The sequence below is a fragment of the Ceratotherium simum genome, chromosome 24 (assembly GCF_057802395.1).
Source record: "Ceratotherium simum simum isolate JZ-2026a chromosome 24, ASM5780239v1, whole genome shotgun sequence".
Taxonomy (NCBI): domain Eukaryota; kingdom Metazoa; phylum Chordata; class Mammalia; order Perissodactyla; family Rhinocerotidae; genus Ceratotherium; species Ceratotherium simum.
In genome coordinates this window covers 35,471,387-35,489,957 of record NC_141923.1, presented here as the reverse complement: position 1 = coordinate 35,489,957, position 18,571 = coordinate 35,471,387, and the positions used below count along the sequence as shown (strand labels likewise).

The window sequence follows — 18,571 nt, the reverse complement described above, 5'->3', positions numbered from 1 at the left end:
TCCTGGGTCCATATAAGAGCAATCCCGTGTTCTGCAGGGAAATTCCTGCTTTCCGGAAAAGACCATTCCAGAAGCCATCTGAGAGTTCCCCCAATGAGCAATGGGGCAATGTGTAGTGTTTGGAAGGAATTGCAGTCACATGTCACCCCCAGAGCAATGCCTGTTGGCTTCCTGTCCTAGGAATCTGTGTGTTCTGCTCCATTGCTCACCTCCCCTCTTATGTGCGAGACCTGTCTGTCGGCTCTACCTGATTCTTTTGGGTGGGCCCCACTCTGTAAAGGGAAAAAGACTAGCCTTCCTTCTTCTGGACCTAGACTAGGAAATTCAGAACTCGGAAATGTGGAAATTCCTTTTGCAAAAGGTGCACTGTCCATGCCACCTCTCTGAAAACTCCAAAGCTCACTTCTACATGAGCAAAGCTTCCACTATATGGATTCCCTCAGTACTCTAAGTCAAGTAGTCTGGCTCTAGCTCTGTGTCCCATCACTCTGTCTGTGGCAGAGCAAAGATGATCCTTAACCCGAGCTTGCACTTTGTGCAGAAGAGATTCTTCCTGTCCCCTGTTCTTGTGGCATGGCTGGGTGAGAGATGCCTGGAATAAGTGCTAAGCTAATGGTCTGTGCACTGTTGGAGCTAGATGTCCAGAGCTGGGAGGGGGGAGAATGTACTTTCCCTACTTCCCTAGTCTTTTAATATCACTAAGTTTTCCAATTTTCTTCCCTGAAACTATGCAAAATTGAACAGGAACAAATTACGCAGAGTTTAAAGTCTCCACTTTAGGCCGAGCTTAAAGCTCCATAAACCATCACGTTTCCAGGTGACCAGAGCATGCAGTCGTCAGATCAGAACGGAACAGATTTGGCGCTAGGTGTGGCTGGGAGTTCCAACGCCGGGGCTCAGCGTCCTTTAAGAAAACAAGCCATCCTGAGCACTAGATGGCGCTGAGAGACAGCCTCCGATGTCCTGGAGGGTTGGTGGCTGGTCATGCCCAGGACTTGAAGAGAAAAGACAGGTTATGTCACCTGGACTCACCCCCACTTCACAGAAAGGAGCTGGCAAAGAGCTTCCAATAGGATATAAACCTTGACTTTGCTCGTAAAAACCCAGAGCCTGAGCAGGACAATCAGAAGCCCAATGAGTTGAGGGCCTGATTGATCAAAGGAGATAACAGATCTATTGGTTTCACGCTAAACCATGGGGGGAAGGAAGGAGGAAGAGCTGCAGGGCTGTCTTCTCATTCTATTCAGGTACTTTGCGTCTTCCCTTCTCTGTAATTCTGGGCACTTGTTGGCGCACTCTTATAGCAACAGCTCAGCCTGGAAGGGGTTGTGCATGTATCCCTCAAGCAGAGGGAACTAGCACTCTCAGCCCTGCAGGTAGGTCCCCACTCCAGACTATAGGCCTCTTCCAGTCAGGTGAAGCAGCTGCTTAGAGGAGAGGAGGCCAAGGGGCATGAAGAGGCTCTCCCAGGTCCAGTTTGCCCTGAACTGAGCCACCTATTCCTTGACGCTCTCCCTCCCCTACATCCTGGCCCACAGTGGTCACTCAACCAAACATGTATGAAATGTATGAAAGCAGAACCCTAGCTCGCCAGACCTCTCACACTGTGAGTTCAATTCTGAGGTGAGCTAGTGGGGGACTCAGGCAGAATTGAGGTTGGGGATGAGGTAGGGGTGGGAGGAAGACTTTTCTTTCTTTCAGCTTGGGTCTGTTGTCAGCTGAAGACATAAGAATAATGGCCAGCATCTACTGAGTACTTACTAAATGTCGGTACTGACCTAAGCACCAGAGCTGGAATTTGACCTCTATGAGGAGGACTCCAAAGGCCACACACTAGCCCCTTGAGAACTCGAGTGTCTGGAGCAGCCACACACATGCTGCAGAAGACGAGCCAGGGTGCCACAGCAGCTCCCTGACTGGCCTGAGTTTCCCTGTCTTAGTTTCCAGAGCCTCTTCCCACATGGGCCCCTAGGCTGCTGTAGAACCTGCCACCTACTTGGAGCTGGTCCCTGCCCAGCCCCTTCTACCCTCTGATGTGAGCAGCCATTGTTTTCATCCGTGATGAAAGCTGTTAGAGAAACAAGACAGCTGGTTTAAAACCATGATGTTGCAAGTTCTAAAATGATCTAGAATCCCAGTTAGATGGCTGGGTTTACCCGGTCCTCATTTCCTGAGCTCCATCAGCTCCCAACTCAGCTTCCCTTTCTCCCTCCCTGCCATCTCCTCTCCCCACTCTTCGCCCTCATCCTACTGAGCTCCCCTCGGCTTGGCTCTCTCTTGCTTGGGGAGCCCACAGCTGCACTGGACAGATCACTTTGCATTGATGTATGTTGTAATTACAGCAGTTCTACCCTGCGTTCGCCTCTGGGGCTATTGTTGCTCTCTGAGAAGATCATTGGAGTGTTGGAATATGATGTATGACAGGCCAGTCAATACTGGGCAACCTACAGTCCTGAAGAGCGTGAAAATACAGACCCCTGGGGCTGCTGATCCCAATGCCCAGAGTCTGAATCCATATTTTTAATCAGTGCCCCCAGGATTTTATGATGGGAGGTTAGATGGGGAATCATTGGCTGCCCTCTCATTGGAGTCCTTCTCAAGCAGGCCCTCCTTTTACCCACTCCTCTTTGTTAGCTTTCAAGTCCCTAGTCTTTGGGCATCTTGCTGGTCCTTTACCCTTTATACCTTCATTTGATAACATTTATGAGGTACCTATAATATGCCAGGCACCAGGGCAGACCCTTAATCTCCACCTTTACAACCACTCTCTAAGGAAAGCATTCTGATTCCCGTTTTACAAATGAAGAACCCCTCCCCTCCCTATCCTGGCTCTCCGTGACTCTGGAGCCCGCAGCTGCACTGGACAGATCATTTGCAGTGATATATGTGGTGATTACATCATTTCTTCCCTATGTTCCCCACTGAGAAGAGCCAGGATTCAACAGCAGGCATGTCTGGTTCTGAAGCCTGAGCCCTGAGTTCATTGGTCACACTTGCCACACTTTGTTTCCTTGTACAGTGCCTGGAAAATGGTAAGCACTCAATAAATATCTGTTCATGAGTAACTGAATGAATAAATGAAAGAAGAGTCCACATTCAAAGTTAGGACACCCCCCCAACACACACACACACATGCATGCGTGCACACATACACACTAAGGATTCTGCCTCTGGGCCTTCTCTTTTCATTCCTACCCTTCACCTCCCTGCATCCAATCACTGCCCTCCCAGCCCCACTTGGAGGGTGACTATGAGCCTCTCCGACCCAGCCCATGGTTGCCCTGGCTGCTCCCTGAGATTTAGCAGTAGAAAGAGCCTCCTGGGCCGGCCCTGTGGCTTGGTGGTTAAGTGCGCGTGCTGCGATGCTGGTGGCCCGGGTTCGGATCCCGGGTGCGCATCGAGGCACCACTTCTCCGTTCATCCTGAGGCCGAGTCCCGCATACAGCAGCTAGAAGGATGTGCAGCTACGACATACAACTATCCACTGGGGCTTTGGGGGGAAAAATAAAATAAAAAGAAAGAGCCTCCTGACTTCTCTGTAACCCAAGAGCTACCAAGCTCTGTCCCTGGCTCCTGAGGCAGAAGGTTGGATCAGGATTGGCCCCAGGGCTTCTGGGAGTCTGAGGCCTCCTCCCCCTTCTCCTCTTCCCTCTCCGTCTTCTCCTTTACCCTCCTTTCAACAGCAACTGAAAACCAGGCCCTGAAGGCAGAAGCAGGGGGCTTGATTTGGAAGGGTTTCAGGGAAGCAGGAGGGGTCTCCTTGGAGCCCAGAGCCCTGTTCAGAGAAAACAAGTGGGGCTGGGAAGTGGGGTCTCTAGAAAGCCCAGGATGTGGGGAAGATGAATTGCCAAACATTTCACCAGTTCTCCTAGAGTTATTCCGGTCTCTCAAGCCATCTTGCTTATCTACTGCAATCTTGAAGCAGAGAGAGCTCCTTGAGAGCAGAAACCACCTCTTGACCTACTGGAGGAGATACCTAGGGACCTAGGAGAGTATCTGGTACATTAGACCTCCAGCAAATATTTGTTCAAAGAATGAATAGCAAAAGCTACCATTCATACAGCACTTGCTATGTGCCTGACTTATACTGTCTCATTTAATCCTTTCAACAACCCTAGGAGGCAAGAAATATTATTATCACCAGTTTAAAAATGAGGAATTAGCTCAGAAAGCTTAAGCAACTCCCCCAAGATTACATCAGCACATGGGTGGTAAAGCTGGAACCTGCACTGAGGTCTGGCCAGTTCCGAGGTCCCCATTCTTTCCCATGGTGCTGACCAGGAAACCAGGTACACTCCAGGATGCTGTTATACTGACTCGGTAGGAATTTATTTTTTAACTAAATAGTTAAAACTGTGTGGTGTGTGTATATAAACTGACTCTCCTCTCACCTCTAGAATAGTTAGTTAGCATCTGAAGTACACTAATCAGGAATTCACACCTAGAAGGTTGTTACATAAGCACTTCAAACACCATCAATCTGTACTAGAGGGCTGAATGTACTTGAGGGATGCTAGAAATAATCTTTCATGGGTGAAATAAATGGTTTTCAAAACAAAGATAACCAAGGCCTTCACGTGAATGACATGTGAAAATCAGGCCAACTCTCTAACTCCTTTGAAGCAGGTGTGGGACTTTTTGTGCCTGCTTGCTAATAACTGTTTGCATAGTCGGCAGATTTTGGCCTTGGCCATTTTTAATATCCCACCTGTAGGAGGTTATGGAAGAGGGGACAAATGGCCCCCACTCACCTCTCATCTCCAGTGGCTGCACATATAAGAGCCAGACAATTGCCAAAGGGCCAAATCGGGTCAGACCCATTCACAGCGTGTGCCCATCCAGGTCTCATCCTCCTCTCAGATGAGTAAAAGGAGGCCCTCAGCTTCAGTGGCCCAACTGACCTTTGACTCTGGGCACATGATGGCCTTCTTCCCCTCTCCCTGCTGTCAGGCCGCTTGTAATAAGCTAACATCAAACAGAAACAAACCTTAGGTGCAGTGGGTACCATTTCTCCATGGATCCTCAGAGGGGTCTGGGGGCTCAGAGCCTTTCTAGCAGGCTTCCGAGGCCCCCAGCTCCCACCCCAGCCCTTCCCACTCTACTCCCTCTCCCACTACAGCACCAGCCAAAGATGGTGCCCAAGATGGCTTTTTCTTTGTTTTTTGCTGAGGAAGATTCTCCCTGAGCTAACACCTGTGCCATTCTTCCTCTATTTTGTATGTGGGTCGCCGCCACAGCATGGCGGCTAATGAGTGGTGTAGGTCTGTGCCTGGGAACTGAACACTGGGCCGCTGAAGCAGATTGGGCTGAACTTAACCATGAGGCTGGCCCCAAGATGGCTTTTTCTTTACTTCAGTTTTGCAAAGTTCCCCTCTCTGTGGTGACTCCCTCATAATCCTGCCTTCCCCTCCAACTCTCAAATATTCTGACCTGAAGGGTAGCTGTGCTGAGGAAATAATTTCCCCACTTTACAAAAGGACAAACTGAGGTAGGAAGCAAGGAGAGGGTTTATCCAAGCTTGTAGTTGGGCATCTAACAGAGGACCTGGAACAAGTTAAAAGCCAGCTATCATAAATGAGTGAATGAATGAATGAAAGGAAGGAAGGGAGGGAAAACGAGAGGGATGTTGGCATCAGCTGATGTTATTCTTTGGATTTGGCCAGTGGCCACAGTTTGACTCTCAATCTCAGTTAGATGGAGGGCTACACAGAAAGTGCCTGAAGGTGGAAAGATTGTGGGAAAAAGACAGTGTCTCAGACATCTGAGACACCCCTAATCCCAGGGTTAAGTTAGGGATAGGTCAGCCACAGGGATTCATCCTTGGGGTGGGGTAGCGTGGGGTGCAGTGGTTGAGAGTGACATATGAACCAGGTCTCACTGGAGCCAGAACAACTGCCTCTGCTGATTGGGGACCAATGGGGGAGGTGGTGGAGACACCAGAAACCCAACCAGAGTTGGGGGGAGGGTGGGCAGGACCTTCCCAGGCTGCCAGCATGGGTGGCTGGGGTCAGGCAGAGGAGGCAACATCAGCAAAGAAGGCTAGTGGGACAATCCCTAGCATTAGATGGGAAACTCTGCTCTGCCTGTGAGCATCCCTGCCGCCCTCATTATTGATTACCTGCAGGCCCAAAGAATGCCAGAGTCTAGGGCTGTGGGAGTCACTCTCTCCCTGGAGCAGAGGAGGGGACGAGCCCATTCTCCTCTAGGCATCCATTCACTCTGGTAAGTACTAGGTAGGGACTAATAATAATAAATAGAAAAGCTATAAAACTCAGCTCTAAAGGACATTATTGGGACAACTGGGGAAATTTGAATATGGCCTATATAGTAGATGATAGTACTGATGCTTTTCCTAAGTGTGATAATATTAAGAGAACACCCTTGTTCTTAGGAAGGTACATGCTGAAGTATTTGAGGGTAAAAGGTCATGATGTGTACAACTAACTCTCAAATGGTTGAGAAAAAAATATATTTTATATATATACAGAGAGAGAGAAAGAAAGTAAATGTGGCAATATGTTAACAATTGGTAAATCTAGGTAAAGAGTAAATGTGTATTTAATGTACTATTTTTTGCAACTTCTGTAGGTTTGAAATTTTCAAAATAAAAAGTTGGGGGGAAGTTTGAGGGAAGAAAAAGAATATTGAACAATGATTGGATCCCCAAATTCATGTAACTTTATTATCTGATTTAATCCTCAGACCAACTCCAGAGGGAGACACTATGATTCTTATAATAAAGATAAGGAAACTGAGTCCCAGAAGCGCTAAGGAACTTTCCCAAGTTCACAGAGCTGGGATTGAAACAGAGCCCAAAGCAAGGCTGAGGCCACATGGAGGGGTGGGTTTGGGAGACAATGGCTAACACTTTCTTGAGCTTTTCTGTGGGCTAGCAGTGTTTAAAATCCTCCATGCATATTAACTCATTTAATCCTCCCTTTCTAAAAGCTTTGTACTCTGTGATAAATGACTTCACTGGTGTGGGTGGGAGGGAACGAAGGGGCACTCAAACACACTGACAGAAGTGTAGGTTGGTGTGGTCTCCTTTGAGGGCAATTTGGCAGCATCTATGGAAATTTAAAATTCACACTGTGTTTAGAGCCAGCAATGCCACTTTTAAGTATTAAACCATAAAGACAGTCATATATGTGGACCAAGAAGTATGTACAAAGATATTCATTGCAGCAAGGTATATAATAGCCAAAGATTGGAAACATCCTAAATATCCATCATTAGGAATGCTAGGGAACCATTAAAAAAAGTAAGACATCTCTAAGTGTGCTGGTGTGTCACACAGAGAGTCAACAAATGGCAGTGTCAAGAGAAAAAAAGCAAGGTATGCTTCCTTAGTGTTCAAAGGAAAATATGAATACATATATATAAATATAAATATATAATACATATGTATTTGTGAATACTTATGTATGCATAAAATATCTTCAAAGGATATACACAAAAACTTACAATAGCAGTTGTGTTTGGGGAGGAGTGATCTGGGGGACAAGGGACAGGGAGGGAGGAAGACTTACTTTTCATTGTTAGCCCTTCTGTATTATTTAAAATTTATACTCCATGCATGTTTACCTATTCATAATGAATGAATGAATCTCCCTTACAAACTCCAGAAGACTTGCTTTTGGGCTTCCTTAGGCAACTTCCAGAGTGTCGAAGGGGATAGCTGAGGCCAGTTTCCCACAGTCTGGGGCTAATCTACCCCAATCCCCAGGAGCTATGACTCCATTTGCAAGTTCTGCCCCTGGAGTCCCACTGGCCCAGCTGAACTTTCACCCTTGACCTCCTGAACTACCGGGACCAGCTTTCCATAGTGTCTGGGCTCTCAAATTGTGCATGAGAATTGACTGGGGAGCTTGTCAGCTGACAATCTCCCAGCCTCACCTGTGGGGATTCAGATTCAAACCCGGGGTGGAGCCAGGGGATCCTTCACCACCACCTGGAGTGAATCTTCTAAAGCCCCTTTGGAGAAACCAGCCCTGGTGGTGTTTGCCCCTGTTCAGGCCTAGACTGAGAGCCTGTAGGACTGGGCAAGAAAGGCTGTTTTGAAACAGAGCCCTCCCTGTAATATTCTCCATATTCATCTTCTTTACCCCATACCCACCTAACAAAAAGTTGTGTGTTCCAATCCCCGCTGGGTGCAGGATTATACTGGTGATCTGAGGGACTGCAAGCCCTTGAAGAACAAGAGTCCACTGAAGACTGCCCTGCAAGCTGCCCGGATGGCAATGTCCTGTTGGCCTTTCTGGCCCCTTGGCCAGCTCCTTTAAAATAAATAATGCACACATACATACATACATACATAACCAAGCAAGTTACCCTCAGGGCTGTGATGACCTTTCTTTTTCCTTCCAAATTACAAATCAGAAAACTGGTCTGCCAGTGGGGCAGGCTGTTTGAAATAAGGATTTCTGCTCCAAATATCCGGGCATTACAGTTCTTACAGGTCCCCAGACAAATGCTGCAACCTCCTTTGGGGGGAAGGGTCTGGTCTCGCGCCCCATCCTGCGAGGGTCCCACGCTGGTTGCCAGCTGAGCAGATCCCGGGGCGGCCTGGCCGCCCCGTGCGGCAGCTGGTCAGCCTCCGCAGAGAGCTGAGGGCCGGAGCCCGGGAGACCCCATGGCCCACGGGACCCCGGCGCCCCAGGGACGAGCCCAGCGGTGCGCAGAGGTGGGAGGCTGGAGCCTGCTGAGGTCATTTCCTGTGCCTCTCCGCGAGCTGCCCGCAGAGCCGAGCCGGCGCTCTGCCTTTAAGGAGCGGGCGGGGAGCGGGAGGGAGGAGGGAGCGCGGCGGAGCGTTGAATGGGGCGCAGCAAGGCGAGGCTGGGCTTTGTGCGGCCAGCCTCCGGGCACCCCTCCCGGCCCCGGCCTCTCCCCGCCCCGCCCACCTCGACCCCTGCTGCCGGGGAGCGGAGACCCGGCGGCCGCTGCGGACTCGGGCGAGATCGACGCAAGGTCAGCGGCGGGCGCGCGCGGAGGGTGGCCGTGTGCCGGGTGCGCGGCGGGGCCGCCTGCGAGCTCGCTGGAGGTGAGCAGCCCCGTGCGCCCCGCGGGCAGGGCTGGGCTTGCGGGGTGTGCGCTGGCCGGGAGGGTGTTTGGCTGGGCGGAGAGGACCGGCTCCCTCCGGCCGAGGGCGATTCCGGAGCAGGTGCCTCCCCACCTGGAACCGAGCTCCCAGCCGCTGGGAGCGCTGGGAGCCGCGAGTCAGGCTCGGAGGACCCGCACCGTGAGCCGAGGAGTAGCCTTTCTGGGGAGGATCGGGAGTTTGGGACCGGCTCGGATCCAGTCGCTCCCAGGAAGGGCCCTCGGGGCGTACTTGCGGGCTTTCCACCGAGGTGCCTGTCCTCTCGCTGGCTCTCACCTCTCCCGCTCCCCTCCCCACGTCATCTCAGCTTATCATTTCTGTGATTTCTCGCTGGCTCTCTTGGGAGTCCTAATGGGCCGGGCTCGACTCCTAGAGGCAGGTCAGCCAAGCAGAAAAGAAAACAAGTTGGGCGCCGAATGACACCGGGAGCTTTGTGTCCTAGGAGACTTGGAGAGGAATCGGTCACCAGGAACCAGGGGGCCTTAATGGGGGTGGCAGAGGCAGTGACGACTCTCATCTGGGAGTATAATCCGCTCCCTGTTGGAGTTCTCCCTGCCAGGACATCTCCGTAAGTTTTTACTAAGAATCCGCTTCATAAAACTCTTCCGGACAGAGCCTTAGTTCCAGCTAAAACTTCTGCTTGAAAGATCATTTTGATAACAATTTCAGTGGAAAAGTCATTGATTCCTTCATCAGACTTTTTGGACTGTCTTCTATGAGCCAGACACTGTATGTGGTAACAGCACTTAACACTTTATAGAACATCAATTCCAGTGTTTCTGCATAGTATTAATCCCATTTGACAAAGGAGGAAATGGACTCAGAAAAATTGTGGTTTGCCCAAGGTCGTGTAGCTAAAGAGAGGAAGAGGCAAAGAGTGGAAGAGGCAAGACTCAAACTGAAGTCTCCTAAATTCCAAATGTGGGGTTTGGTCCACTATCTGCCACCATCGCTCCGGTACACTGCTGAGGGGGCCTGCCCAGCGCTGGGTTCTGATGGGGTCCACCCTGTGGTCTCAAACTCATTGAAACTAACAACTGAGCTGAAAAATGTGGTGCCCCTTGTGCCCCTTAAGAAGTCACCAGCTAAGGGGAAGAAGTATGTACCTCCCACTCTCCCCGCCTGTGGTGTGGTGCGCTCTTCTTTACTATTCTCTTCTCTGAGGCTGTGTATCTATGTGTGGAACTTGGTGCTCCTTATGGTTGAAGAGTGCTTTATACATGCTGACGTTAAGGTGCCAGGATTCCCTCACTCCTGATCGGTGACTTCACAGCAGGCTGGCTGCTGAGCCACCATCCTGCCTTCTCCGACCAGCCCAGCTGAGCCGCCTCTCCCTTCTGTTGAAAACTAATTCAAAACTGACCTCCTCTGTGAGGAAACAGGCACTTGTTGCTGGCTGGAGTATGAATTAGAATAGCCTCAGGGGAGGGCAAGTTGGACTATCTGGCCGTATAAAAATGTATGTCACTTAACCCTACAATTCCATTTCTGGGACTTTACCCTTCAGATATACTCTGATGTGTATGATATATGATGTATATTCATTGAATATTCATCACATCATATTTATTTTAGCAAGAGGTTTCAAACAACCCAAATGTCTGTCAATAAGGGACTATTAAATAAGATCATGTTAGAGCCACACAATAGAATACAATAAAGCTGTTAAAAAGCATGGAGGGAAAATGGGGCAGATATGTATATTGCTATAGGAAGATCTCTAAGTTATATTGGTGAGTACAGTGTGTATAGTGTGCTACCGCTTGTGGATGTGTATGCAGCATCTCTGTGAATGCTGTATGTGCACTGAATATCTCTGAAAGGCACAAAACCTGGTAACAGTGGTTGTCTCTGGGGAGAGCTATGGCTGAGGTACGGGGGTGGGAAGAAGCCTTACTTTGCACCATATACTCTTTTGTTCAGTATTCAGAAATAAAGAGGTAAAATCATTAAAAAAAATCCCCAGACCTCCTGTCTGAGGTGGATCTAGTGGTGAGCACATCCGTGGGCCACATCTCCCTGTATGCCCGGGACACTGTTGGTTTGCCTTTTGTTTGTTCCTAGTAGCTTTCATTTATTGAGTGCCTACTGTGTGCCAGGGTTTTGTAATATCTCCTTTAATTCCTGAAAAATTCTGACATAGTGTGGTCTATGAAATTGCCATTTTTGAAGGTCAAAAAATGGTTGGATGTTGACAATTTCATATGATTCAACCTAATACTATTGCCCTCCTTTTCAAATATTATTGCTGTCAATTTCAAAATGGAACCGAGGCTCAGAGAAGTTAAGCAAATGGTTTAAGTTCGCAGGATTAATTAGTGGCTGAGCCAGTGTTCAAACCCAAGGCCTGTTTGGCGCCAGAACACGGGATCTTCGGTTGTATGCTCTGCTGTTTCTCTTTACCGGTTTTGTTCTCAAGGGATGTTATTCCTTGTTGTCCCAGCCCCTTCTGGTGTTTAGATCCCTGAAGGCTGGAACATGCTCACCTTTTTGCATCTCCCCCAATATTGTGAAATGTGATGCTCAGTACCCCAAAGAGGTAAAACGTATGTTGTTGGCTTGATCAGATGACATTGTGAGATCAGAGGGAGCTGTGCCCCTGTGTCCACTTACCCTCCCCCCAGCTCCATCCCCAGAAACAGGGCACAGAGCTCTTCCTTTCCCTCAGCTGGAAAGGTGGCCAGCCTAGTCTAGCGGAGCACTTTTTTTTTTTTTTATAATTTTATTTATTTATTTATTTTCCCCCAAAGCCCCAGTAGATAGCTGTATGTCACAGTTGCGCATCCTTCTAGTTGCTGTATGTGGGACGCGGCCTCAGCATGGCCGGAGAAGCGGTGCGTTGGTGCGCGCCGGGGATCCGAACCCGGGCCGCCAGCAGCGGAGCGCGCGCGCTCAACCGCTAAGCCACGGGGCCGGCCCACCACCATCTTCTAAAAGTGCTCCGCTAGGGCCGGCCCCGTGGCTTAGCGGTTGAGCGCGCGCGCTCCGCTGCTGGCGGCCCGGGTTCGGATCCCCGGCGCGCACCAACGCACCGCTTCTCCGGCCATGCTGAGGCCGCGTCCCACATACAGCAACTAGAAGGATGCGCAACTGTGACATACAGCTATCTACTGGGGCTTTGGGGGAAAATAAATAAATAAATAAAATTATAAAAAAAAAAAATAAGATGGTGGTCGCTCATCACTAGCAAGTAGAAATCACAAAAGGTGCTCAACATGAATGAGTGAATCATGGTGAGGGGACACAGGAGAGCCCGGTGGAAATTGTACCAGAACAGAGTCCCCGTTACCTTTTGATGCCTCCTGCAGCAACCTCTGACCTCTTTCTTTTAGGCTCATGTATTGATTGGCCCCCTTGCAGGGAAGTTCCAGGATATTCAGATGTTAGACCTGAGCCTCGCAAGCCACAGGATCTTTATTCATCTTTATGTCCCCATTCTTGCACATAGGAGTCACTTAACACAAGTTGGTTGAATTAAATTTAATTTCAGCATTTTGTCAATTTCTGGTCAAATCCCTAAAGCTGCCAGAGCTAGCCCAGATCAAGTTTGTGTTTTCTCTGATATAGGCCCAGAGTCTGAAGTCACCTAAGGACTTACTGTGCCCTTTTTTCACCACCCCTCCTACCTGCAGCCCCTGTCTCCGAGACACATCTCTACCGACCTCTGTGGCCATGGCAGTGCGGGGTGCTGGAGGACTGAGGGAGTCCCAAAGCAGGTGTTGAAGCCATGGCAATCACTTGATTCTCACCTGCCAAGCCGTTTAGCATGCTGGGCACTAGTGGGAATTAAGAGAACTGGGTTTCACACGAGTTGCCATGAGGTGGAGGCACCTGGGGGTTTAGTGTACTAGTCTTCCTACTTCTTATGTGTGTTTGAAGCTTTCCAGAATAAAAAATGAAAAAAACAGTGGAGCTGGGTTTTGTCCTCCGCTCATATCCTTTCTTTCCTTTCCCCTTCTATTTTTGCCATTAATGTTGTGTCTGTCTTAGGCTAGCCTGGTAGCATGAGGCTCTGCCGCCACCACTGACGCATCTTCATGGAAAGAGGCTGTTCTGTATGTTGGGAGATCAGGATTCTTGGCCCAGCTCTGATTCTACTTAGCTCTGTGTCTCTAAGCAAGTCACAGATGCAATGAGGTTTCTTATCTGTTCATTATGAATAATATCACTTGTCCTACATCTCAGGGATATTGAGGGGATGGGAGAGAAATAATGCCTGTCAGTCACAGTGCTTTGAAAAGCTAAGAACCATTCTATAAATTCATTTCTGCTCAGCCTTGCGCATCCTGACGGGAGGTACAAGTACAAGGTGACTTAGCAGGTGAGGTTCGGCTTACTGGGATCTTCCCTTAACATCCTGTGTTTTACAGCTGCCGCTCTCACCACCTGCTTCTGTCGGAAGAGCCTCTGGGCCTTGTGCTTGGCAGCAGGCACCTTGCTCCAGATCCGTTTCCAAACCTCTTAGCTCTCCTTGCGTGCCCAGACAAGCCTAGTACAAGTGCCAGCCCCCTCGCCAGCAGCCCCAAGGCAGGGAGAAGATTAAGCAGAGCACCTGATCGGTTCAAAACCGTGATGTCATGAAGATGCTTGACTGGGGACAGCACTCCCTACAGTCTAGGTATACTCGCAGATACGAGGGCTCGGCAGAGGCCAGTGACATATTTTATTTCCAAGGTCCCTGGAGATTTTGACAATTTGGGTTTCTTCTCTCCCCGTGGGATCTGAGCTGCAGCTTTGACAGTCAGTAAGAGGAAATTAAAACTCACCAAACTCTTTTAACGCCACAAAAGGATTAAGTTTCCTTGCCCCTTGGTTTTACCTGGGTGCTTATACTGCTAATTCTTAGCCCTGGGCTAAGTTGCAAGACTCTCAGGTCCCTGTTTCAGACCTGCTCCTTTTTTTTAATTTATACCAGGAAAAGCAAAATTCCCTTAAAGGACAAAGCAAATCAAACATGAAACCTCCCCGCCTTCTCTGGAGGCCCCACAAGGTTCTGTTTTGTCTTTTCAGCTGTGATCTTAGCTCAGAGAAGGTCATGTTTTGTTTTTGTCTTTTGTCTTCCTGCCCGTTCCAGTTGGTCCCAGTCCTTTGAGGTGGGGATTGCTGGGAGGTCACAATGTTGGGATTGTTTGGGATGACAGTTCTGGGAGAGCAGGGCTGAGGTCATGTGTCCAGTGTTCTGAGCAGTTCAGAACCGAAAGACTCGGACAGCAGACCCATCAGTGGCTTAATTGTTGGGCCTTTCTCCACAGGTCTACTGACGCTGGTTTTTAAACAAAGAATGAGGACACGTGATAAATGCCTGTGCTTAGGGAGGTTGTGGTGTCAGAATATTTGAGACCAAGATGCCCTGGAAAATCTGGAATATAGGTTCACCTTAGTGCCGAGGATCCTGAAAGATCCTACAAAATATTTCTCTCTTTCTCAACAATCCACCTCACTCTGAAATCAGAATTCTTTCCAGTTTTTGGATGGGTAAAGAGCACAGCGGATGTGAACAGGGACTTGGGAACGAGAATCCCAGCCCCACTACTTACTAGCTGTAGATCTCTCTGTATAAGTCCATTAGCCTCTCAGTTCCTCAGTGTCCTCACCTGAGAGTATGGACAGTAGTGCCCACCCCTTGTCTCATGGCTTGTCATGAGGATTAAAGAGGCCACACGTACCTGGCATACAACAAGGACTCAATAAATGATAGCTATTTGTGGTATATAATGGGAGAACGATACTTGTAAAAGTCAGATGTGAGGTAGGAAGCAATATTGGTGGTTAACCCATCAAGGACGGCTCACCGGTGCACCAGGGTACTATTTGGCCGCAGTACAGGAGGTGGCTGGGTTTTCTGAGGCCATGTGGCTCCTGAAGAAGGGAAAAGGGATTTAAAAAAACAACAGATTTTTATTATGGAAAATTCCAGGCATATATTCAAGTAGAGAGACCAGTATAAAGAACCCCATATACCTATCACCCAGCTTCAAAAATTATGAACATTTTGATAAATCTTATTTCATATATCTCCCTCCCCCCGACTCCTCAGCCCCCACCATGAAGTGTTTTAAAGCAAGTCCCAGACATGATATCATTTCACTTGTAAGTCATATGTATCTCTAACAGATGACATTAAAAAAATATTATTAACCTAAAAAATTAACAGTTATCCCTTAAAATCTTCTAATACTAGGATTACCGTTATGTCAGAGTTTGGGACAGAGCAAAGTGATGCTTGTTGCCAAGTATATTTATTAATAGCGCCCTAGAAGGGGGACTTAGACAATCCTGATGCTGGGTATGTCTTCCACCCTTCTCTCCTCTGTGCTCACTCTGTGCTGTCTCCTCTCTCATGCACATTCCTACATCCTTCTTCATTTTGTCATTCCTGACCTGGTTTTTCTTCTCTTAAATATGTCCAGGAGACATCTGGCTAAATTCCCCTGGCTGGGAATGTTATAGATATCTACTTGATTTGTTCTGAATTTGTATAAAGTGTTTTCCAAAGACTTGTGGCTTTCTCCAGAGGCTGCAGCAAAATATCTACCAATTTTCTGGTTTGCATTTTATAACTTGAAAGAGTGAGAATCTGTTCCAAAGCAGGATGATTTGATGACAACAATGGACAAAATCCCAACTTTATAGAAAATTGTCAAGGAAATTCAAAGCATTACATTTTTTTTCCATTTTTTCCTGTCTTATGTCTACCTAGTTGTAGTAGAATCAGAATTAGACTGAGAACCCGGTTTCTGCCTCCAGTTAGCTCTGCGATCCCAGATGAATCTATTACCTACTTTAAGCCTTCCAGAAACACCATCCCCTTCCTCGGTATAGCCCGCCCCCCTTTGCCTGCTCCCGTTGATCTGCGTATTTATTAGCAATTGTGACTACATTGTAACTTTGCAGTTAAACTTTCTTGAAAAACTCAAAGACAAGGGGGACCTCTCTTAATTACCTTTGTGTCTCGAGGGCCTGGAACAGTGTCTGGCACATAAATGTTTGTTGAATGGGTAAATATTTGTTAAATAGATAATTGAATGAAAAACAAATGAACCCTGCTTGTCACTCTGTAAAAGTGAGACTAGGTTCTCCTGACGGTGTCTCAGGTTTTGTGATTTCCTGAGGTTGTTCAGCTAACTTGAGACGGAGTGGGACACCCTGAGCTAAGAAAGGTAGCAGTGGGACAGAGGGAGAGCAATGGCTAACTTACCTTCCCAGGCCTGTTTTCTGTTGTCCTTTCTGCTCCTCCTCTCCCCACACAACTCCTCCCAAACACTTATTTACCTCTTCTTCTCTTGTGTGCTGGTTCTCAGGGCTCCCTGGAGCATCCAGAAGTTGACTCCATCATGGCGGAGCTCAAGGTGGAGACCCAGCCCAGCGTGGACTGGCAGAAGCGCTGCCTGGCCCTGGAAACCCAGCTCTTCCGGTTCCGCCTACAGGCCAGCAAGATAAGGGAGCTCCTGGCTGACAAGGTGAGTCCTGGAGAGCAGGAGCTGCCTACCTCACCGCAGAGCTCTGTGTCAGAGAGGGAGAGTGGGGGAAGGTGGACTTTCTCTCTTTAAGTTTTATTTTATTTATTTATTTATTTTTAATTGAAATATATTTGACACATAACATTGTGTAATTTAAAGTGTACAACAGGGGCCGGCCCGGTGGCGCAAGCGGTTAAGTGCGCGCGCTCCGCTGCTGTGGCCCGGGGTTCGTCGGTTCGGAACCCCGGGCGCGCACTGACGCACCGCTTGGCAAGCCATGCTGGGGCGGTGTCCCATATAAAGTGGAAGAAGATGGGCACGGATGTTAGCCCAGGGCCAGTCTTCCTCAGCAAAAAAAGAGGAGGATTGGCAGATGTTAGCTCAGGGCTGATCTCCTCACACACACACACACACACACACACACACACACACACACACACAAGTCAGTTGCCAAAATATAAAAATCTCACACTTTAGGGTGTACAACACGTTAATTTGATACATTTGTGTATTGTGGTATGGTTGCCATTGTAGTGGTAATTAGCACCTCTATCACATTACCTAATTATCATTTCTTTTTAGTGGTTGGAATAATTTAAGTTCTAGTCTCTTAGCAAATTTGATCATTATAATACAATGCTGTTGTCTGTATTCACTATACTGGGCATTAGATCCCTGGGGCTTATTTACTACTCATTACAGGAAGGTGAACTTTTAATAAGATGCTTTCCACACTTGCAAACTGAAACACAAGATAGTTTTGTTTTTTTTTTTTTAGAGACTGAAATCAAAGCAGTTTACTAAGCTGTCATCCTTCATTCTTCCCTGCTCTGCTTCTTTGCACGGCACACCAAAGAAATGAGACAAATCTTCTTGGTTCTCTGTCACCTCTTGAGTCACGTGTGGCTACAGTGGAGGTTCTATTATTTCCCTAACATTTCTTCTTCAGTGTGGGGCAGCAAGATGTTTTAGGATAGAAGAATGGAAATCCTCACCCTCCTGCTCATAGGAGCTATGGAAGGCAGCCTGGTTTCCTGGTGACAGGGTCACAGGCTTTAGAGCCAGAACTGCCTGGCTCTGCCACTTAGTATCTATGTGACCCCAGGCAAGTCCCTTTACCTCTAAGGCAGGGACACAGTATCTACCTTTTGGAGTCATTTTGAGAAGTGTATCAGGTCACATATATAAAGGTTCTGGCATAAATAGTAGGTCTTAAATGGCAACAATTACTATCTTTACAGGCTTGAGTGGGCTGGTCTGGGAAACTGACCACTATTTGTAATGTTTCTATGGGAAGCTACATTCTAAACAGCTGACTTTCAGAGGCATTTTGGAGCACAACCCATCTAGAGAGTAGAGACCTGCCTTAAGAATATATATGTATCGGGCCGGCCCCGTGGCTTAGCGGTTAAGCGCGTGCGCTCTTCTACTGGCGACCCGGGTTCGGATCCCAGGCATGCACCAACGCACTGCTTCTCTGGCCATGCTGAGGCTGCATCCCACATACAGCAACTAGAAGGATGTGCACCTATGACATACAACTATCTGTTGGGGCTTTGGGGAAAAAAAGGAGGAGGATTGGCAATAGATGTTAGCTCAGAGCCAGTCTTCCTCAGCAAAAAAAAAAGAGGATTAGCATGGATGTTAGCTCAGGGCTGATCTTCCTGACACACACACAAAAAAGAATATATATGTGTCTTAACTGAATCAACTATTCTCTCTATAGTTTTGGTTATTGTATCCATTGTTTAGCAAACCCTTCTTTCATAGTACAAAAGTAAAATTCAGTCCACCCCTATCCGAGTAATGTCAGAGTCTTGATTAGTAAAGCCTGAATAAATGACCTATTTTATTGATAGCCTCAAACCTGGAGTCTGGGAAGGCAAGTTATTGGCGTCACCTCTTCATTTCCTCTGCTGAGGGGAGTGGCCTTGGATTAGCCTGGGCTAGAATCGTGAACCTTGGGTCTGTTGGCATTGCTGTCTCTTAGTTCAGGCTTTGCAGAACAGAGACC

At 48.1% G+C, this 18,571-nt stretch overlaps 1 protein-coding gene across 4 annotated transcripts in view; it reads left to right on the top strand.

Moving 5' to 3' along the window:
- Nucleotides 1–8,824: 8,824 nt before the first annotated feature.
- Nucleotides 8,825–18,571, top strand: part of PLEKHH1 (pleckstrin homology, MyTH4 and FERM domain containing H1) — a 54,963-nt gene continuing 45,216 nt past the window's right edge. For 3 of the 4 annotated variants that reach the window (XM_014784324.2, XM_087448341.1, XM_087448340.1), the window contains exons 1-2: nt 8,825–8,967; nt 16,399–16,557. In XM_014784324.2, coding sequence (XP_014639810.2) covers nt 16,432–16,557 — 126 coding nt within the window. In that variant the 5' untranslated portion in view covers nt 8,825–8,967; nt 16,399–16,431. Of the gene's footprint in view, nt 9,041–16,398; nt 16,558–18,571 lie in introns of all 4 variants that reach the window. The other variant, XM_087448342.1, reaches the window with a different exon arrangement.